The 22,938-nt window shown below is 41.3% G+C and overlaps 1 protein-coding gene across 7 annotated transcripts in view; it reads right to left on the reverse strand.

The window, feature by feature from the left end:
• Positions 1–1,299: 1,299 nt before the first annotated feature.
• Positions 1,300–22,938, reverse strand: part of LTBP1 (latent transforming growth factor beta binding protein 1) — a 416,025-nt gene continuing 394,386 nt past the window's right edge. For all 7 annotated transcript variants that reach the window (XM_081264902.1, XM_081264904.1, XM_081264903.1 and 4 more), the window contains 3 exons: positions 7,848–7,970; positions 3,837–3,986; positions 1,300–2,711 (listed from right to left, as the gene is read on the reverse strand). In XM_081264902.1, coding sequence (XP_081121028.1) covers positions 2,530–2,711; positions 3,837–3,986; positions 7,848–7,970 — 455 coding nt within the window. In that variant the 3' untranslated portion in view covers positions 1,300–2,529. The remainder of the gene's footprint in view (positions 2,712–3,836; positions 3,987–7,847; positions 7,971–22,938) is intronic.

Genomic DNA, 22,938 nt, shown 5'->3' on the forward strand with positions numbered 1-22,938 from the left:
CAAGGCCTCTGGGGTTTGCACACTGATCACTTAGGCTCAAACATTAGGCAAGGATTCTGCAGCTCAGACTCTGCCCAGGGCTGTGCTCTGCCAGGCGGGGTCCTGCTGAGGGCTGCCCACGGTGGGTGGGAGGAGCGCCCCTGGATGTCAAGATACAGGGCAGGAGGCAGAGTCCCCGGCAGCTGGGCACTGCTGCTCTCCTGCCTGAGGACCTTAGGGGGGCTCCCGCTGCCCCAGGGTAAAGCCGTCTCTCAGTGTGGCCACCACTGACCTACTGGGACTTGGTGTAGAAGTCACCTGAGAAGCCCTCCCTGACCTTCCTCTGGGATCTACAGCCACTGACATGTCCCTCTCCTCTCGGCACCCTCATCACCTGGTCCTTGACCAGCCCCTCAGGCTAGGCTGGGCACCGTGAGGGCAGGGGCCACTCTGTTGTGCCCATCACCAGTTTTCTAGCCACCGGCTCAGGGCTGGTGGACAGGAGGCCCCTGCAGGATGCCCAGCAAGCCCAGGGTGACTACAGTGGCTCGAATGATGACCCCTCCAGAGATATGGACCTTTACCAAAATCATCTTATTTGGGAGAATAAAAGGGTCTCCTTTGATGAGATTAAGTCAAGGCCCTCAGTCACAGTGCCTCCTTGTGTGAGGCATGTCCTTAGGAGGGGCAAGTGAGGGAGGTGGAGGGACGCCATGGGGACCACAGAAGACAGAGCCAGGGCGGGAGCAGTGTGCACACAGGCCGAGGGACACCTGGGGCGGAGGAGGCAGCTCACCTCCAACTGTCACCTGGGGGAGGACCCCTACCCTGTGAATGCTCCCTGATGTTAGGCTCTGCACAGGTGGGAAGAGGCAGGGTGGGTCCTCCCTCGAGCCTGCTGACCACCTGACTCCACACTTCTGGCCTCCTGAAACAGCTGGGTTTCAAGGTCTTCATGGTTTGTTTGCTGGTGTTTTTTTGCTGTGCTGGGGATGGAGGCTGGGGCCTCGTGCGTGCAGAGCACCCTGCCTCTGAGCTGCACCCGGCCTCCAAGCCCTCGGAGGGACTGCGGGCCCTTTTTCAAAACAGAAAGTCATTTAGGAGCTCGTTTTCCCGATTGCCGCAAATGCAGATCCATGGCTGGCTCATCCTGTCGTGGCTGTCCTTCGTGGTGCACTGGGGTTGGGGCATTGAGTGGGTGGGACACCGAGGGCCTGGGGAGGTGCCTGCCACGCGGGAGGTCTACTGGGCTGCTGTCACCCACACTCTTGCACCGAGGCTGTGCCCCATCACCAGGCAGACTCTCCTCCCGGGAAGCTGATTTCCTTCTTGTTTTTTTCCCTGAGGCCTCTCCTTTGTTTGTAAGTGGTCATCTTCTCCCTGTATCTTCACAAGCCCTCTCCTCTGTGTGTGTCTGTGTCTGTAGCAGCTCTTCGTAAGCATACCAGCCATATTGGATATGGCTCACCCCATTGACTTTATTTAACATTAATGATCCTATCTCCAGCACATTCTCAAGTATTGAGGGTTAGAACTTCAACAAATGAATTTTAGAGGCGGGGGAAACAATGCAGCCCATAACAACATCTAACTAATGATTAACTCGTGATTAACTTGAAAAAAATCTATATTAATAGAAGATCATTGTTTTTGTTTTTTGTTAAGATTGGGGATAGCTTGATGGGATACAAGGTGTTAAGATGCACTCACTGACAATCACTCTCAGGTAGAATTTTTTCTACAAAAATGGTGATTTATTTTGCTTTAACATACAATGGTAAATATATTGGAGATCATCAAGTTTTGAAAATTTGCTGGACTTACTTTACATATCACAATACTATTGTAAGCTCCTAAATTCTTCCATCTCAATGTATCCAATTGAAACCTGCTAGCAGTTTGGCTAAGAATGGACAGGAAGATCAGACAACACACTGAAAATATCAAGTATTTTTTTTCTCCAAATGTGTATAAAAGTTTTGAAACAAGATCACTGCCTGCTCCACAGGACAGACAATTTTAATTTTAAAAATGCTCCAGACCAGGAATAGCAGAACCCTGGGTCACAATACTTATAATACAGCTTAACAATATTTTATCAAACTTTTGCAGTTGGGATTTTTTTAAAAAAAAACAAAGAAAAAGAAAAACAGTAGCCAAGGAACTGCACAACCAAAAAATGAAAATTATATAAAACATTTCCACCACTATTTAAATGCCAAATTTAAGCAATAGAAAAAAAAAACAACTAAACAACATAATAATACAAACTTCTGTTTAAAATAACAGCACTGTTCTGCCTCTTTTCCATTGAATTTTACATATGAACAGACTATATATACTGGTTTTTCAGAGAAATGTCCTTTTGGTCTGTTAACACCAGTCAGGCTCATACCAAATCCTCTCATTGTCTTTGGAGGATGCGCAACTCTCTGCTGTTTCCGTATTTCCAACATTCTGGGTTAGGTGCAATATCTCAAGTATAATACATTTCTCCCTTTTCCTTTACACAGTGCAGAGTATATGGGCTTAGGTTACGTAGATTCTCTTTTACTCCAGGTCACTGTCTTTTTCTAAATTCAAGGCTGTATTCAACGGAGTGCAGTAGTTGGGCTTGTCAGAAGGGACGTAGCCTGGCAGACACAAACATTTGTAGGAACCTTCTGTGTTAATGCACTTGGCATTCTTGCAGAGAGACATCCTGTTGTTCAACTCGTCACATTCATTTACATCTGCAATAAGCCAAACCATGCAGGTCAACAATCTTTAATATCACTCCTTAGAGAAACCCAACCTACACTCATACAAAGCATTCAGGTACCTACCTCCCCACCAACCATAGGCTGTATGGACTTTTCTATTATGGTCTGTTTCAATCTTGATCTTAACGTAAATTATCAGGGAGGTTCTAGAATGTCTTTCCCTGATATTTAATATAACACGAACATTTTTTCATCTTGACACTTTATAGCCAAACCTCAAGAAAGTTGGAGGAACCATATTACTTCAAAATTCCTTCCCAAATTTTAGGACTGATCGATTTATGAAAAGGAACCAAGTGAGCAAGCAGAGAGCTCTCAGGGCAGCCTCTCTAGAGCCTTCTATTATGACACTCTCTGATATCTTTCCACACGAGTTCTGTTTCGATGCCAAGTGCCCAAAACGCCTTAAGAACCTAGGCTACATGTTTTCCAGACCCACCACAAGTTAAAAATCACAAAACCAAAGTGGGCAAAGTGAACACTTCTGGAGGGAGAAGAAAAATAGCAGAAATGTCAAGTCACGGGTCTTTTATCCGAAGCAAACAGGGCCTAAAAGACATCAGAGTTACACAGAAGATGCCAAATGCATATTTCCTGTTCACCTCAAAAGTGGGAGGTGGGGGTGAAAGATGGTTTCAGTAGAAGTTTTATCCAAAATGATATGGAAGCAATATATTTTTGAGATGTCTACTCTCCTTTCTGTCTGTATCAAGTATTCAGTAGTCATTTCCTGTTGCATAGTCAAAAGCTAAATTTAAGAGTCAAAGTTATTACCTGGGATATTCTTGCCTTTCTTCCATATTTACCACTCTGAATTTATTTCTTTTCAATGTGCAGAGCTTGGGATTGAACCCAGGGCTTACATCTATTGGGCTAGAACCCTGAGCTATGCCTCTGACTCCACTCACTGTAGGTTCTTAAATGAGGTATCAACCTTTATTTTAATTGTACAAAATATAGAACCTGTACTGTGCAGTGCCATTAGTACAACTGTATTTAATGTAATCTCCAGGACTTTTCTCATCTTCCCAAACTGATACTACAAATATATCTTCAATGTACTCAACTGACTGGGGTCTGGCCACTCATTCTTACCAACACAGGTCATCTTGGCCATATCCAAGTGGTACCCATCAAAGCAATCACACGTGTAACCTTCCTGGACCCTCACACAGCGGCCGTTCTCACATCCATTGAGGATGCCACATTCCTCAGCCTGTAACTCCTCGAAGCTATTTAAAAACCCTAGAAAAGGAAACAACAGGAGCCAGATTAGAAATTTTCAGCCCCCCTATATATTAACTGTATTATTATTAAGGTTAAGGTTCATTGTATAGTCTAGATACCTTCAAGCTAGTATTAGGATTTAAGTCAATACTAAATAAAGCTCTGCCAAATATTAAGCATATAAATATTTAAAATATTATATATGCTGTACAGAATTGTCCCACATCTTGAATTTTGAAGTTTTATATTAAAAATCACATAAAATGAGAAAGCAAGTATGGTTTTTGGCTTCGCTCTTAATTATGAAAAATGTTCATTTCCAAATTCCTAAGTTGTCAGAATGGCAAATGTCAGAAAATCTTTCAGGAACCAATGGGATTCACAATCAGAGCTCAGCAGGCATTTGCTAAAAAGCTCCATGAGAGTGTGAGGACATGCTTCTTCAATTGGGGTTTGCAAGACCATAGAAAAGCCAGGCTGGCCTTTCTCAGTGTCTGTTTGCTCTGGCTTTGGAAAGGGCCTTACACAAGGGATCAAAGGCTGCAGGCAATAAAAAGGATTCCAAACATCCTGATAAATGGGAAAGGACATCAGACTTGTGTTTAGAAAACCAAAAGGCTTTTAAAAAGGAAACAAAGAAACTCTTGTTTGGCTCTTTTTATTGTTTAAAAACTAGCTCTGAATCAGTTTGAAGACATTTAGAGTTGGAGTAATATAAAAACAATTTAACTAGGCATTGAGAGTGTTTAGCCCGCTTTCTAGAAAGGAAAGTTGTAAATATAAATCTACAATGACCCAAGAACACCACTACGGCTCCACACCACAAATTTCCTTCAGAAAAAATAGTGCAGAAAGTTCTCGCTGTATTTCTATCTGGCCTTTGAAGTGATTCTTCAGTGGAACCGCAGGGGGCAGCAAAATATTGCTCTGGAGGAAAGGCCATAAGGTCTAAGTTGGTGCCTTTAAAAGTAACACGTACGTGCGCAGTGCATGATGGGCCCTTTTCAAAAATTTAAAGGGAAAAGAAATATTACAGGCTATCCAGAATATGACAGCAGATACCCAAAGCCAGTTTGAGAAATGCTTACTTAAGAAAATGAAGTCTTTCTACAAAATACTTCAAAATTCCATGTATAACCAAAAAAATCATTTATACTTTATAGTTAGTAAAATTATTTTTTATTGCAGAAATTAAGACATGAAATAAAAATTGAAACATCCATACACAACAAGGAGATAATACTTCTTTAGGCTTCTAAACAGGTAAGCAGGCTCGATGCCTGTTTTTGTAAACACGGCCATTGGCTAACAGGACTGTCTGTGGCTGCTTTAGTGGTATCAGGGAAGAGTTGAATAAGTACAACAGAGACCATAGGGACTGTGAATTCTAAAAACGTCACTATGTGGCCCTTCATTATGAAAATATGGTCATCTCTGCTCTAATAAATTGCAGTTTTAGGAAACTGCTGCAGCTGAGGGTAACAGAGATGGTGACCATAAAGGTGATGAGGAACCTCCCGCAGCCTTCTCTGTTACCATCTGTTCAATCTGCTCCTCTCTGCAGCAGGGCCCCAAAACCCTTGCTGCTTATCAGAAAACTGGCTGGGGAGCGGGAGAGATTTCTTTGCAACTTGTAAGACCTTTAAAGGCCATTATGGAGTCCAAATCCTAACTATATATCAAATTCCTATATGGCTTGATGTGACACCAAAATGTTTACTTAACATTTTTAGTGAATTATAAAAAGACGAAAAAAAAAGAGCTTTAGTCCAATGTCAGCATTAGAAAGAAGGTCCATAAACCAGAACAAAATTAAAATTCCTGGAATCAGATCTATAATATGAAGGAGGCTACACACATAAAAGCCATGGGTTGCACCAGAGTTGCAAATAGACTATTTTCTGGATTTATGGAGCAAACTGGGATTTCATTCAATCTTGATATTCCTTTTTTTTTTTTTTTTGTTTTGTTTTTAATGTAAATGTTTACTGACCTTGAACTCATGCAGTGACGTGTATAAACTACAGGTACACAGTCTTCCAGCTGTGAGCACCTTCAGCATCATTTCATGAGGTAGAGCAAGGTCAAGTGTTGCTAACCCATGGCATTAGAAGGCAGGATGGTGGTTACCCTCAGGTACCCATAGGAAAGGGCACCAGGGCCATATGTTCTAAGGCATTCCCAATCCTGCTGGGTGATCAGTACACAGCATCCTTTGAAAGAGTGTAGGCTGTGCCGTCTCAAAATAAGCCAAGTTGGTATATTGATTATTTCAAGCTGAAATCACTTGAGGAACTGTCACTTCAGAATGGGCCTATCTTCCCCCACATGCAGCAGGCCATAAGGATTCTTTTGGGAGGAATGACCTTCACATACCCAATGTTGGAAAACAGCCAGATCACCAGAGGTTGGTGATGGGAGCTGCAGAGAATCTGGATCAACAAATTTTGAAATGACTCTTGTCTTCCACTAGCCTCTATGTTCCCCTCCCAGACATTTCTTAGTAACATCCCTAGCACTTACTATCCTAGTTCAGATAGCCTTTCATCTCATCATTTCCTTCACCAATTTACTGTTCTTTGTCTTTTTTTTTTTTTTTTTAACTCTAAAAGCATCAGGCTTTGGTCAATTCTTCTTACTGCTCTCTTGGAGAGATCCCCAGGTACATGTAAGTTTAACAAAACGTTTATGCTTCTCTCCTGTTCATCAGCACTTGTATTAACTGGATTCTTAGATCTAGCCAAAGAGACCACATAGGAACTAGGGGGAACAGGTGGGGCCCTCCCTCCCCTATGCCTTAAAGAGCCAAAGGGCAGGAGGAAGAGGGAAAAGACCAGGAGAAGGGGAAAAGAAAAAGCTCTTTTGACTTGGAATGAAAAGAGTCTCCAAATGCAACCACACCACCCCTGGAGCTACTCAAGGGCCCAGTCCCAGAGGATTGGCTTTCTGTACCAGCGATTGGGCCCAGAAAAAAAGGCTTCATGTAATTTGTGATTCAGCAGCATCCCTAAAGTCCTACCTCCAAAGTCCACAGGGATTCCCTGTCTGAGTCTGTGGCAAAGCTACACCTGGGATGTGTGCCCACCTTGGGATGAGGATGGGCTCCTGAACTAGCACTCCCTATCTCCCCATTACTGTTCTTGTAGTGAGCCAATTTATTATCTGCCAATATTTCATTGTGAACTGCTCATTTTTCAGACTAGAAGTCCTTATTCTCTACTTGAAAGCTCTGATGTTCCCCGTGGAAACATCAAGCCTGTGGGTGAGGCTCATCAGCCAGGGCCTCGGCCCACACTCCAGGACGTTTCCTTCCCTAGGGGAGGGGGGGGGGGAGAAACGCTGTTGGCACATACACACTCCCACCTCCCCCAGAAGAGCTCTGCTCACGAATCCAGAAAAAAGCTGGCACACATCATTTCTTACTTAATAAATCCCCTCACAAGTGTATTCTCAAAATTCATTTCTGACCAAGACAGCTGTGTCTGACCTCCCACTCTAAAACACTTGTAAAGATCAACTTGGTTCAGTTAACATTTGTCATTTCCTTGTATAAAACAAAGGCTACAATACAACCAGGCTGTCAAGGAAACCCTGGAACTAGGCCACCTCCTACCATGAAAAGAAATGATTTTGCTGTAACAATTGTAACAATAAGATCGTGTTTGTTACCGTAAGGAAAGTGCACACAGCAGTGCGCCCGGCCAGCAAGACCAATCATGACTCCACGGTTCTCAGGTCACTCAGAGGCCTCAGTAGAACCAGCCTTCTGAGCCTGGTAAACCTCCATTCCAAGCAAGTTCCCAAGGAGCACATTTTGAGAACCACTGAGTAATCTTTAATCACAATTCAGTTTCAAAGTGACCGAAGAGTTTTGCTTACGGTCCTGGATGAAGTAGGGATCGGCTTCTGGAGCATACTGTTCACTAAAGTCCACCAAGGCGTCCCGTCCATACGGCTGCCGGCGACCCGTCACAGGGATGTTACACAGCTGGGCGTAGTCATCTAGGAAGGAAAGGACAGGCAGTAGCGTGAGACCCTGTGGGTGCAGGATCACACCTGGACGTACCCCTCACAGCTCAGCAGCGGGGTCTCCACCGTCTCCACCTCTCACACTCTGCTGCCCCTAGGACCCTGAAGACATTTCTACAGGAACTTTATAAGAATACTGTGGAGCATGATTAATAGTTGCTGAACAACTGGTAGAACACATCCCAGAATGGTAAGGAACTGCGGAAATGAGCCACCAGGGAGAGTGCTTTAGGCCTGCTGGAAGAATGACTTGGTGTTTTTTTTTTTTTTTTTAATTATCAAAACAAAACACATCTTTAAGGGATAAGAGGTCATTCTTAAGGGCAGTTACTTTTTCACTCATTAGCAATAGGAAAGATAGATGTACCACTCAACCCAATCCAAGTCGGGATGCTCCAGTTCCCTGGCTTGAATGGAGTAGCCACTGTCATAACTCTATTATGGCACTGTATAATTCTGCAGAGCTTACGAATAGCATTACAGCTGTGATCACATTAATAAGGGTAAGTGTGGTGGTGGTGACGATAATAGCAGCTAACAGCTGTGTAGTGCTTGCTGTATGTCAGGTATTATTCTAAGCATTTAACACACAACTCCACTAAAATACCACCCTCAGAAGAGGTTCTATCTTCCCGCATTTCACCAATGTGGAAATAAAGGCACAGAGTGGTGAACTCATAGTTGCTATGTGGCAGTACCAGATCAGAAGTCAAAAACGAAGCTCTAGAGTGCTCACTCGGAACATTCTATCTCTCCTGCAACCATCTCTGCTCCTCTGGAACTCTGTCCTTACCTTCTCTGCACCCCAGCTAGATTCACCTGCAACTATCACTTCCTGAGGCCACAGTCCTACTCCACACTGGGCCAGCTGTTAGACCCCTAAACTTCCCTTCAGGACCCAGCACACAGCACCTTGCCTGGAGTTCCTGAGCCTTAAATGCATGTCATGATCTCAGATTCTCCCCTACAGTTGAGAGAAATTGTTTAGAAAGTCTATAGAGGACAGTTGTGAAGAGGTGAGCTTCCTGTGCTGAATGTATACTTTAAAGGAAATACTCTGTCCAAGGATACCTCTAGCAGTTGGTCAAAGTTCTGGGGCTCCCCAAGGTCAACAGCTCTGCTGGGACTGTGAGAGGCAGGCTGGGCAGCAGACCCCAGGACAGACATCTCGGGGCACAGAAGGCAACAGTCACACTTGCCTGGAGATTTCCTCTCTTTTGGAATGTTCTAGACTAAAAACAACACTAAAGCAACAGTGTGAATTCTGAAGAAGCCTTTAATCCCTTTGCTTAAGTTACCTGAGGCGTGAGGGTAAGGAGTCAGGTGTGTGTGTCCTTGTATCCACACATGCATGCACACATACACAATTCCATTCTCTCTCAGACCCACACAAAGGAAGCGTGAAGTTCATAAAAGATTTTGAACCCCTGGATAGTGGTTGCCCCTGCTTACAGTTTTCCTTATGTAGAAAAATCACAGGAACGACATCCAGACCCCAGACATCCCCAGCACTTTTTCATGAAACCATTCAGTGAGAAATATTAATTTCATTAAGGAAATGGCTGAACCTGTAAGAAGATCTTTGGCTTAAAAAAGAAATTACAACTTCAAACAGAGAGTATAAATGGTTGTCAGTTCTGCTTGAAGTTTGAAATTCTTTTGGGGGCTTTCCCTTGAGAGGGAGATGGCTCAAATGTTTACAAGTTTCAAGAGCTGAGGTCATCTTCTCTCATGGCTTTATATACATTTGTTGCACATGTGAAAGGGAGACTTGTTCAACATATCCAAGCCACAGTAGGATCAAGAGTGGATTTTAAAATGAATTCATTTGTGTACTTAGTTTGTAAAACTAAATCCAGAGATGGCTAAGAATCCTCCCCTCAGATATCTGTCAGTCATCAGGGAAGCCTCCCTGAGACTTGAGGTCCCAGGGATGTTGAACGACAGAAAGGACCTGGCCAGGGCTGCCCAGTCCTCAGTCCTGTGCCTCCTCCACCAAATAAACAAAACCATCTCGATCTCTTGCGTGCTCTCTCCATCTAGCAATGCCAAAGTAAAGGAACTCAATATAAAAGGGAAGAGGAAAAGAAGGCTCTTTATTCCTGTGCAATATTCAGAAACAGCTTCCTGCAAAAGTCGCTCCCAACTCCAACTATGACCAGGAATTACATGAAGGGAAAAGATATTTGGGATTGATTTTAAAGGGCTTACCCAAAGACATTGTGAAAGGAAAGTAAGTCGAGTCTGGAAACTACCAAGTGGTTCCTAAAGAAGGCGTCTGATTTGACTCATGCTGGTGAGGGAGCTGCAGAGAGAAACAGTGGGGTGGTACCTCTGGGACTCACTGTATCTTCCTTCTCCTCCTTCCGCACTCCCCACCAAGCATTTTTATTCTTACAACCATAGAAATGGTTGACCTTCATGGCTTCACTTTCTCCAGTCCATGAAGTGGCCAGACTTCAAGACAATTTTGGTCAGTTACCCATACATCATTTCTGCATTACATACACTCTCTCTTGTATTTGAAGACGCGCTGCATCCCATCGTCACTAGGATGTGTATTTTGAATTATTTTTCTGGGAGCATGGATGGGTCCATCATAATCTATCCATGCTGCCTCTTCTGTGGCGCACATCTGCTCTGATTCCTGGCCAGGGTCAAGGGTGAAGTGAGCGTGGGAATGTGGAAAGAATGTGGGCTTTGGAGGCAGGAACTGGGGGCTCCAGTCCTGATTGTCCTGCTCAGTTTCCGGCTTAGCAATGTCGGGCAGGCCTCAGTTTCCATAGCTATCATCCAGGGGTAATAATTCTTACTTGTCCACCTCTGTGTTACTGACATGAAAAATGAGAAAGTGTTATTGAACTCTTCATAAATCCTGAAGCACCAAGAAAACAGATGTTATCATTTTTTTCTTGTAGGTGAAATCACTAAGTCCCTACTAAACATCTGGAAACAAATGGAGATTTTTCAGAGACAGTATTACAATAAGTGACTGATACACATTTTAATGTTAAGACCCAAAGTTGTCAATTTGCAAAGAAATGTACAGTAAATTAAGAGCAAGTTTCCACAGTCCAGGTATTTATTTTTTTTATTTTTTTGTTAGCTTTATTCCAAGATTATTTGGAGTTTTTACACAGATGAAGGCAAACTCTAGATCAGTAAATAAAGAAAAAATAGTCCTTGCAAACTTCATGTTCAACAACAAGGCACAAAATTGCTGATTGCCTTGGCCAATTTAACTACATGGTTGGACTCTGATAAAGAATGACCAACAGCCCATTTTAACATTAGATCAAAGGAACTCAAATTGAGAAAAGAGGATGTTCACTAATTCTTGGCACATGCTTGAACAGATTGGAAAGGTCTTGAGTGGAGAGCAGGTTTACAGGTGAGAGTGTTATTTATCTTTCAGTGGGGACAAAGGGGACAGCACAGAACATTCAGACAAGTTTTGGGCAAGGTGTCTTCTTCAAAATCTTGAAATAGACAACTTTCTAGCATTCACTGGTCCTCTGTGTGCCTAGGGCTTGGTCACTGCTGCGGGGATGGCAGTGAATTGTGGCTGGCTCAGGTATGGAGAGCAAGAAGAGCAGATCCCTGACTTATTTCCACAACTTCCCATGAGAACTGTGAGAATCTCCTGGCTGCTGCATCCTCCAGCTCAGCGTGTGGACATGCACACATATTTTCTGTCCTTAGAGTCTCTTTCCTTTTCCAAAACACCCCTTACTTATGCACGTTAGCAACAATGAATCACCCAGTTGTCAGGGGCTCCGTGCAGAGGAGCAGTTGCTTAGCGGGGCCTGTCCTGGAAGGCGTACTTGGTGAGGCAGTGCTGTTTCTGAGAGCCCATACACTGTGTCCATCTGGGACCTCACCAAACACCAACATGAAATGAGCAGGAAAGGGAACTATTCACACCATGTCCCTCCTCCACCATGGTATTTCCCCGCTCCCCAAGCACAAATGCTCAGCTCTCGATCAAAGCTATATGAAAGGGACACATGGGGTGGTATGGGACACCATCCCTGAGTGCTCTGAACAAGATCCAGGCCACTGATCACACTAATTTCCCTGGCATAGCAGATTTGTATGACAGATGGTACTGCTTTGATTTTTACTTTAAATTGAAAAAAAAAAAAGTTTTTTTAAACTACCCCCTAGAGCCGGTAGGTCTGGGGCCCCTGCTGTCAGAAGCAATGGGAAGCACATTACTATATCCTGGCAGGATGTCTCCATTCTTGGTGACACACACATCTGCAGGGCTGGTCTGGACAGTCACATGTCACAGTGCCACTCTGGCATGTGAGGAAAGCGGGAGGTGAAGTTTTAGTTCCATCTGAGGCAGATTAAATTCAGCTGCTCTCAGAAATAAAGCAGAGGCTACATCTCAGCCTCTACATAACTAGAACTAAAAATTCAGTGTCCTAGGGTTTGAACTGCATATGCAGGAGAAACAAGGACCGGTTCTTATTCATTGATAAAAACAGGTCATACTTGACTCAAATTTCTGCACAGGTATTTTTCCCACAGGTTTAAACATGGATTATTAATTGAAAAGCTATAAAAATTTAAAAAGTTGACCAGTTACAGAATATTTCATCTGGTATGGTCAAGGAAGGTGACAGAGGCGCTTCTGCTGGTACTGAAATGACACTGTGGAATTGGACATCTGCCTGGGTGTCACTCCTTCTACTCTTTTTCAGATAATTAACTCTTACCCTTGGTCCCTGCAGAATAGGAAGGGACCCTGCTTCCCCCAAATTAAAATGTGTGAAGTTACAACAGAGGATTAGATACTCTAAAAAGAGAAAAGACCTGTGGTCAAAAGACTTGGGTGCTAGCCAAGCATGGTGGCGCATGCCTGTAATCCCAGCGGCTCTGGAGGCTGAGGCAGGAGGATCACAATATCAAAGCCAGCCTCAGCAAATGAGAGACACTAAGTTGATCAGTGAGACCCTGACTCTAAATAAAAATACAAAATAGATCTGGGGATGTGGCTCAGTAGTCGGATGCCTCTGAGTTCAATCCCTGGTAACCCCTCCTGCACACCCCCAAAAAAGACTTGGGTGCTAGTCTCAAATTCTCTACTTCCTATTTCCTTGTTCTGAAGGTGTTTCTTCACGCTTTAGTCCCTCCATCTACTGGACAATGGTACTCTGCTTCAGCTGTATGAAAGGTGATCACTCACTGTTCAGTCAGGGACTTACGAGTGGGCTCCTCCATTCATTCATACAACCAGAGGCTGAGAAGAGTATGAAAAGGGTCAGGTTGCGGGGAGGGTTCAGATACAGCAACGGCACACTAAGGCATGGGGCAACACCTGTCTGAACCACAGAAGTAACTTGGAAGAGCTGGGGGAACTTCAACTCAGAGGTGAGTGCCAGACGAAGAAGCAGAGAAAATGTTGGAGAGAGAAAGAGAGAGAGTGTGTGTGTGTGTGGGGGGGGGGGGTGGCGGGGGGGGTGTGTCCCAGGCATATGTAACAGATAAGAAAGCATCAGGAAAACTGAAGTACCAGGCAATACTGGCTCCTGCAGGTCCCTGCTTAAGAACAACTGAACAAAGGAAAGCTAGCTAATATGCGCTGTTAAGCTCCTCTGTGCCAGGCATTATGCCCTTCTGTATACAGTTTCATTTAAATCTCAGAACAACCCAAGAAATAACTGTAATTAGCTCCTTTTGTTTCCCATAAGAAAACCAAGGTTTATAACTTTACTTACCCAAGGTCAGGTAAAGAATTTGAACCTCAAGTGGTCTCTCTGCCAAACCATGTTCTTCCTATTCCACAACTGCCCTTCTGACACCCTAGGAAAATTATTAAATGCGCTCCCCAGACCCTAAGCATCAGGTAAGTACTTCATTTGGCAATAAGCATTTGCGAGTAAAATTCCAGGGAGAGTCATAACCATGAATGCTGATGAGCTCAGCTCCACCAGGGTCAGCTCTATCATTAGCAGGATTTATGTTTATTGAATTTGCTCGATTTATTAGGTGAAAGAGATCAAATTGCTTAATGTTCAATTAAATTGTACTTGTGGAGGACAGGGAAGTAATGAAGGCTAAAGTTTTTGGCAGGGTTTATATTCTGTGGGACTCCTGAAATGCTAATGCTCTAAGGAAACTCATGGCCATACACCAGCCAAGTTCTGCCCACCCCAGCCTCCGCCTGATGTTACCCTTTGAGTCCAGCCACTTCCTGCGTTCTCCAAAAGATGGCTATTTAGTGAGCCAGGCTGACACAGAGATTTGTTGGGCACAAATCCCCAGATGGAGGCTCCTTTTGTGTTTTAAAACCTGGATTTAAAAATTTCTAACCTACTTCCTCTTTCATCAACTGTCAGGACAGGTAAACCAGTTCGGCCCCTTTCTTGCTCTTTGAATATCACTTTGAAGTGACAATCTAAGAAGTCAATGAGAAGTTATTATCCATCAGGAGTATATTTCATTTTTTTATTCATTAACTAAGAATTACTTAAAACAGAAACTGAGCATGTGCTTAAAATAAAACCTTAGGATGCTTTAGGTTATGTGAGTTTTTCTGCCAGTTTAAAAAAAAAATCTAGAAAAACAAAGATACAGGGGAAAATGTGTTTTTTTATATATTAGTCCTGATAGTCACCTAACCTGACTTTAAACAGTAAGGTGAAAAAACAAGACTAGAAAATCCCCCAGGTCCCTTCTAAACTTGCACATCCTATGATTCCAAATAGAAAACACTCTCACCATTAGGATGGGAAAACCATGGGAAGGTAATCTGTCCTTGAAACTTGCAGCTGCAATATGAGATAATCAACACTAGATGGCACTGTTACCCCCCAAGTGCTGCCCATCTGGAGGTTTTCAGAGTAATTGATTGACACGGAATTGAACAAACCAAAGGAAGCAGGCACAGGGTAACCTCATGGTTCCCTCTCTGCTCCAAGGAAACTGAGAATCAGAGACACTTAATGGTATTCCAAAGGTCAAGTCATTAACTAAAAATAATAAATTATTAAAACATGAGGATAAAGACAATTATGTTTTAAAGTATATTTTAACATTGCTTATTTTTCAAAGTTTTGCAGCAGAGAAATCAAATTAATATCAAATATAGCTCTCAAGGTTTTGAGAAGATGAAGGTATTTCTCTGCATCTATAACCATTATTGGGAAAGCAAGTTTGGGGTAATTACTGTAACATTAAAATAACCCTAAACAGAGTTCATATCATTATTCATGAACATGTTTTTCATTCACTTGTAAGAAATAAGACACCTGATATGTCAAGAACTATGTAATGTTTTGAAAAACCAACAATAAAAAAAATTAAAAAAAATAAAGTTATAGAAAATAAGCTTCAGTAACTTACAAAATTCAGTCTAAAAAAAAGAAAAAAGAAATAAGACATTGCTGCTAAGTAGAAAACTGGAACTATTTTAAGATCTCTGATTTTCTTTTATGATTTTTTAAAAAAGTACATTGCTATTCACCTTAACCTGAGATGACTCTCCTTTTCCCCCTGGATCTGTTTACAGTCCTAGTAGCTTCTACTTCTGGCAGTGATTTCTTTGGCTATCCTTGGTAAGGGCTCAGAGGTTACCATGAATGTTATCTTCTGGGGTTGAGCAGTGTGCAACCAGCACAAATGTGCATGAGAGCTCTGCCTGTCACTGAGACTTGAAGTTCAGAAGGAAGCACAAAGGAAGGCTTCATTGTGTCAGGAATCCTCCCAATGAGCTACTCTTTTTGTAATTTGCTTCTTTCTTAAGGAATTGGTTACTGATGCTAAGCAAAACCATGACCTTCCTAGCCTCTGCTCCCCACAAATTTGTGCAAATTCAAGGACCTGGTTGCTTTCTAAGCACTTTGTACATGCTTTTCTCTCAATCAACCAGGACACAATCTATCCGAAGAGAGAGCAGATAAACTTTCCCTCACCCCTACTCTGCCAGGCTTGCCTGCTCTGGCCCTAAGGTCAGCATTTAAAAGCCAGTACCCAGCAGCTTTGTTCTATCCATAGTTGTCTTATAAAAGGCTAAAAAGAGGCCAAAATCAATACACATTATTTGAGTTAAAAAAAAAAACTCAATCAGGGAACAGGCTTTAATAAACAAGCATGCGAAGAGGTATCTAAACAAGCATGCGCAGAGGTATCCCCTCTTACTCCACTCTTCACCATTCATCTTAGGGTATACTTCAACTATCCCTCCTATCCAAGAGGAAAAACCCTCAGGAAAATTGTATTTAACATATGTGAAAATAAAATTCACTACAGAACAAATTATTTAGTATAAGATGATACTGAAAGGGCATTTCTAAAACACCAAATGCCTATTCATACTCCCTGATTTCAAAGGAGAAAATGGAAGCTGTTGTTACTTTTGAGATAAATCAGACTGCTTACTAATTCAAAGTGGGTTTTTCGATCACATTACTTTACATGCATGCCTTTATCTCTCCATTTTGGCTCAAAAATTGGATTCTAATAGGCCATCGGTGAGACTGATGAGACTGTAATCATATTGAAATTCATTTTCGAATCTGGATATTTTATATGGCAGTGTGGCCAAATACTTTCCCAGCACCTCCATGTAGCATGGCTCTTGGAAAATAAATAGGAATCAGAGAGACACGCCTAAATCCAAGCAATACAAATATTAAAATTTCAGAAGTGCTCATGGTGCCAAGTATAATCTGTTCTTCATCAAACTCCCCTCTCATTGGACTGCTCTGGTGACTGTTGTTGAGGACAGAGGGACAATTGGCTCCAACCACTTTTCAACATGGAGTTCATGCTGTCTGTAGCCTGCCGTCTACCAATCCCCACTGGTCCTCCCTCACTGGTGTTCCACGTACTCACTGACTCACCTGTACTCCAGGGAACTGGGGTTTGGGAACTGCAACTCACTCCATGACACTAGTGCAGAGTTTTGTCCTCACTAATTTAACAAGAAGTGAAGGAGTATGATTTCCCTTTGCCAGGGTTTGTTTTTCCCACTCTCCTCCTGACTCTGAGGCAAACTATGTTTATTTTCCTCCTAATATTCCTTTAATCAATGACTGCCATATGATCACAATCAGAATGTGACTTCTTTCCTTATCCATTGCACCTGCCAAAACACAGGTTTTAAAAAAAAAATACATCCATGTTTTAGCTTTATTTCTTGTATTTTTCAAGTTCACTCCGTCCCATCTTTGTACTTGCCTCCTCTGCTATTTGTTCCCGTTTGCCTCATCCCTTCCACAAGTCCAGTATCTTTTTCCCAGTGTAGGAACAGAGGCTCTGAAGGGCCACGTAATCCCTGTCTGGCTGGGATCCATCAGCGTGGTAGGAGGCCCAGTGGGATGAGCCCCTCCTTTTAGGAGAGTAGATCTGATTCCCAAGGGAATTGGATAAAAGGCTTTATTTTTCCTGACCTTTTATTACCTTGAGAATTGTGTTAGTCAGCTTTTTGTTGATTTGACCAAAATACGGGACATGAGCAACTTAAAAAAAGAAAGATTCATTTTGGCTCACGGTTCCAGAGGTTTCAGTATATGATCAGCTCCACTATTTTGGGCCTGAGGTAAGGCCCATCATGGCTGAAGGACATGGAAGAAGAACATTACCCAGCTTCAGGCACCCAGGAAGAGGAGGGTAGGGGGTTGTTTGTGTGTGGGGAGGGGCAGGATAAATCCTTCCAGGCATGTGCCCCCACCCTTGACCTATTTCCTCTCCCCCATTGACCTACTTTCTCCCCCTAGGTTCCACTGCCTACAGTTTGTAGGCACCTTTCAATAATGCCATCAGATATGAGTCCCTCAATGAGTTAATCCCCTGATGAGTCAGAGCCCTCCTGATCCAATTACTTCCCCAAAGCCCAACCTCTGAACATGACTGCATAGGGGACCAAACCTTCAACACAGGAGCCTTTGAGGGATGTTCCAGATCTAAACCATAACCAAAATTACTGCAGCAGAAGATGCTGATTGTAAAAAAAAAAAAAAAAAAATAGCTTATATGGAAACAACTTGGGGGTCCCCTGTTACCATGGGAATGGTAAAAACACATTCTATGCCTCACATATGGCTGGGTAGACTCACACTGTGAGTCTGGAGGTCTCACGTCCTGATTTTAATTTTCTGTTGACTGACTCAATCAGTTTTGAATTTCTCCACCGGGTAACCTCAGTTCTGCTACAAAAATAATGGAGCAAATTAATCTGAGAATACTGACACTTTTCTGTTAAAAATTTAACAGCAAAGTTTTGGGTTTCATTTCTTCCTTATTAGTATGGGTATCTATTGTTTCTAGGAGAATCCTATAAAATAATCAGACAGGCTTTGTGACTTCACTTTGAAATATAATTGATTTTAGAGTTAGGATATGTGTTGAATAAGAATTAAGGGAATTTGATCTAAATTTATTAGGTAATTCAATTTGTTGTAATTAAGTTTGATTTATCAGATTTACAAGAGCTGCTTAAATATTTAAGAAGAAAATGCTTACTAAGATTGTGGGCTGCCCTTTTCAGCCAAATAAAGTACTTAAGATCAAATGCATAAAACGTGTTAAGTGAAGACCAAAGTCTTCGTGAAATTGTCAGAAGTTATGTCTAAAAGAACAAGTTTAATCTCAGAGACATAAATAATGAAAGCATAAAAATCTATTTCATAGAAAGGGGACTTTGGGATGACAAAAATGGGTATACTGATCTCTTAAAATCTGGGATTTAACATTTATAAATTGGATGTGTCAAATGTTCTTTCAAAATCCAACAGCAAATGGTTGCATAAGCCTTGCTCAGACATCACCGTCAACTGGTAATTCAGGAGCCTGCAGGACACACACAGAGCTCTCCTACAAGTCTGCAGTGTGATTCTAGTCTGCGCTAGTCCTGAATCCCTTGCATCGTGCATCGTTTTTGTTTCTTGTTTCCTTTCAAAAAGACTTCTAGCACTGCGTAACCAGGTAGCCCTGTGAAATAAGCATCTGTGCAACGTATTTCCTGGAACAGGCTTTGATCATAATCACTAACACCTATGAAGTATTATTTACTGTGTGCCAGTCTCCCACCTGCATCATCACAATTAACCCTCAATCAATCCCCCGTGGCAGGTGTGGATAATGCCACTTTACAAAGGAGAACTAACAATCATCACATTACAGCAAAGAGCTGTATGTGCATAATTCATGACTGAATTTGATTTTGCAGCAATCCCTTTATAGAAGGAAAAGTATTTGCACTTTTCCATTGGGAGGGGCAAAAGGAAGCTTTCTAAATCAATAATATTTTTAAATGAGGAACAATATAAATTGCTTACTGGCCATTCCATATGGCATCTAAGAGGTGGACCACTTGCCTGTTGAGTGGGCACAGTGTGTTTACATTCTGTCCACAGACACATTAGCCACTCCATTCAGGAGGACTTCTAAACCCTTCTAGTTTAATTTTCCATTACAATTGGTTTAATAGCTACACCTTTTTTGAATCATAATGCTCAGGATCTGTGATCAAAAGAATAAATACTTTCATACTAAGACAGTATGAATTATCATAACCTCACAAAGAGATCTCAATTTTGGATAAAGGAGACTGGAGTAGCTTGTCCAGTGCAATGGGAGACCTGTGCCAAAAGCACAACATCCCTGGACTGCCTGACCCAGAGGCGGTGACCATTTGCTGTGTCTCACATGTAGGATGTTCCAAAGTTATTAACATTCTTTGGAAACATATTTCTTGGAAAAGCCTTTAAATCATGACAGCTGAGAGGCCTTTTGCAACTATTGCCCAGTTATAATATTTTTTCAAGTTCAGTCTGAGAGTCAAATCCCTGTCTTCCTTCACACCTCTAAGGGTATTATGAAACTTCTTACATTTAGATCTTTGGGGACATTAAGAGCCATGTATGGCTATGAAGGAAATCACTACCCCAATTGTTTTAATGCAGATTCCAAATTCTTTTCATTTTTTCAAAACTCTACAGACATACTGAGCTAGATTAGCTATTAGAATGTATTCCAAAATTTTGTGAGAGCAAATGGTGAATTTATTAAATCAGGGTGTCATTTGTACATTTTAGTGACATAGTATTTAGGAATAAAAATATACTAATTCTAAATTTCCTTTTCCATTCCATTAGATACAAACTGTACAGGTGTTCAAACTTCTTTGTCTAATATATAAGAGGTGTTCAATAAATAATAAGATGAAGGAATACATAAACAATTTAAAACCAAAAACAGGTAAATTATAAATAATTGAGAGTTCAATTCAGATAATTTATCTCTTCTTGTAAAATGTAAGACGTGCATAACTTACATGCAGTAATAATTTTTCTTAGGAAAACAAGAAGTAGGAATAATTCTTACAAATACCTTTCATTCCCTTATAGAATAGTCCACCTAAACAGAAGGAAGTTAGGAATTCTGACATAGCTTTCTTTAATAGATCCCCACTAAGTGTACATCTATAGCATAGCTTTGTGCTTTTTTTCTTCTGTTTCACAGGCACTAAATAAAAATCCATTTTTCAAAAATTATTCCTTCAACATTAACATGGGGATACAGCAATGAACAAACTACACATAATCCCTGCCCTCGGGGTTCAAATCCTAGTTAGAATTTTCTCTTAATTTACATCTTGAGGAAAACAGGGGCTGAGAGCCCTTTATTTTTGGATAGCACATTAGGGTTACCACATAGGAAGTGGAAGCCATGTCCTTCAACATCTTCCCCAGAGCTCGTGACCTTTTTCCTATACCATTCTAGTGCTCGTGGCTTTAGCATTTAAGAAACTGTTCTGAATGCATAAACATTCACATTGCAAAACAGAACTCAAATAGTAAAAAGGGGATCAACTGATAAAGTCACCTAGCTAAATATGTTCTTCCTTTCCATTTTTTATGCAAGGGATGGTTTACCAAGTATATATTTTATGCCTTTCTAAATGTGAATTAGAAATCATTCTACATTAGGTTCTATAGATAAGTCTCATTTTAAAATGATTGCACAGTTTTTATACTGCACAGATGCACAATAACTTCTGTACCAATTCCCAAGTGACAGAATTGATTCCAATTCTTCCTTATTAAGCTGTAAGTATATTTTTCTTCCTACATTCAAGTACATCTATAGGATGAATTCCCAGAACTAGAATTTTTTTAATTAGATGTGTCTATACATATCTTCATACTGTTCTCCTTGCAACACAGAGGACCCAGACCTCTCTATATATTTTGATCAGCATTAGTGTTTCTTTAAAATTTGTAAGGGTTTTCAATTTCTTTTGTGCCATTTCTGTCTCCTTTGGGACATTAAAAAAAAAACAACCAATATCACCTTTCTATACCTGAACTATTTCACCAAGAGCACTTCAGAAGGACTGATGATGTAGTACAGAAGCAGCATGCTTGCCTAGCATGTGCAAGGAATTGGGTTCAATCCCCAGGAACACACACACCAAGTGCTTCAAAGGTGGACACCTGTACTGTAGAATATCATACTACCAATAGGTGGCACTCGCAACACAGTAGAGAGGCCCTACCAAGAAAGCTCGTGTACCTAATTTTCTTTCATTTGTTGATCAAAAGATTTTTATTTCTGTGAGATACCTTATATATCTTGTAATTCACAGGTATGTTTTCCAGAAATTCTAAGTTTATACTTTTAAGAGTGCCAATAAAAAACATTAAAAATTCATTTAAAAAATGATAAGCATCACCATCATCTTGATTTATCAAGAATTACTGACTTGCTTTAATTCATTAGTTGACTGAACATATATTCTCTATTATGCCCACCAACATGTTCAGGGATACAGACTTGATGACACATCAACTCTGGTTTTGCTATGCTCACTGTTATAACTAAAATGGTGTTTTTTCACACAACATGAAAAAAAAAATTAAATCTCTATTTCTTCACTCTAATTTTTTTTTTAAATTTTCAATGTGTCTTTATAATATGTAGAAAGCACATGCATTCCCCATCCCTCCCCTCAGGTGAACCCACAGACACACACAGGGAAATATCTGTACTCTACCCACCCAGCAACAATATGGCAGCAACACCAAGAAGGACTGGTTAGGACACTGTGTGACATATTTAACTGCATGTCCATCCTAAAATTATTCCCCTGGATGCAAGCTAGTAGCCAATAGGAAAAGAAATTGCTAAAAAAATGTTCAGGTAGATGAAATTTTTACTCTGAAACAGAGTTTGTGTGAAGACAGTTCTCATGACAAGACATCAACCCAGTTTCGAGGATGACTCATCATCATAATGAACTATTAAGGACCTTTGAGGGTGTAGTGCACTTTGTTACTTTTATATCCTAAAGTACACTATTTATTTAAGATGTATCTCCAGGTCTTGGGGCAAAAGGGACTCAGATAACACTGAAGTGGCAAGAACACAGATTCTAGATCCAGGATGCCTGGATTTGACTGTCACTTCGTGGTATTTGACTATGGCAGTTACCCTAATCTTTCTGTGACTCAGATCCTCTTCCAGAAAAAGGACATAACTATATACTTAAGGTGGCTTGAAGAATTAAATATCTCAATAGGTGGAAAGTATTTTAAACAGTGCCTGGCACAGTACTATATGTATGTTATTTTATAGCTGAGACCCAAAAAACCCAAGCCACAGGAAATTCATACTCCAATAAATTCCATATCCACCAAGATCTCAAAAGTTCCAACAATTGTATGATTTCCTTCTAGCATGGTACTAAAAATTCCAGGAAAGATCAATTACCACCCTCTCTCATTTATGAGTAATTGACTTGTTTTTCTTGAGTTTGTTTTCCTAATAGCTTTTTTTTTTTAAGAGACTCGCATGACAGTATGATAAAGAGATCAAATCTGAGGATCTTTCCAATGAAGTTCAGTTACCAAAATAATTTTAAGAGTGGGAAGGACCAGAGGAGAGGAGAGGAAGTAGAAGCAGGGGCAGGAATAGAACAAGAGAAGTT

This window comes from Spermophilus citellus (genome assembly GCF_964194105.1).
Source record: "Spermophilus citellus genome assembly, chromosome: 13".
Classification (NCBI taxonomy): Eukaryota; Metazoa; Chordata; class Mammalia; order Rodentia; family Sciuridae; genus Spermophilus; species Spermophilus citellus.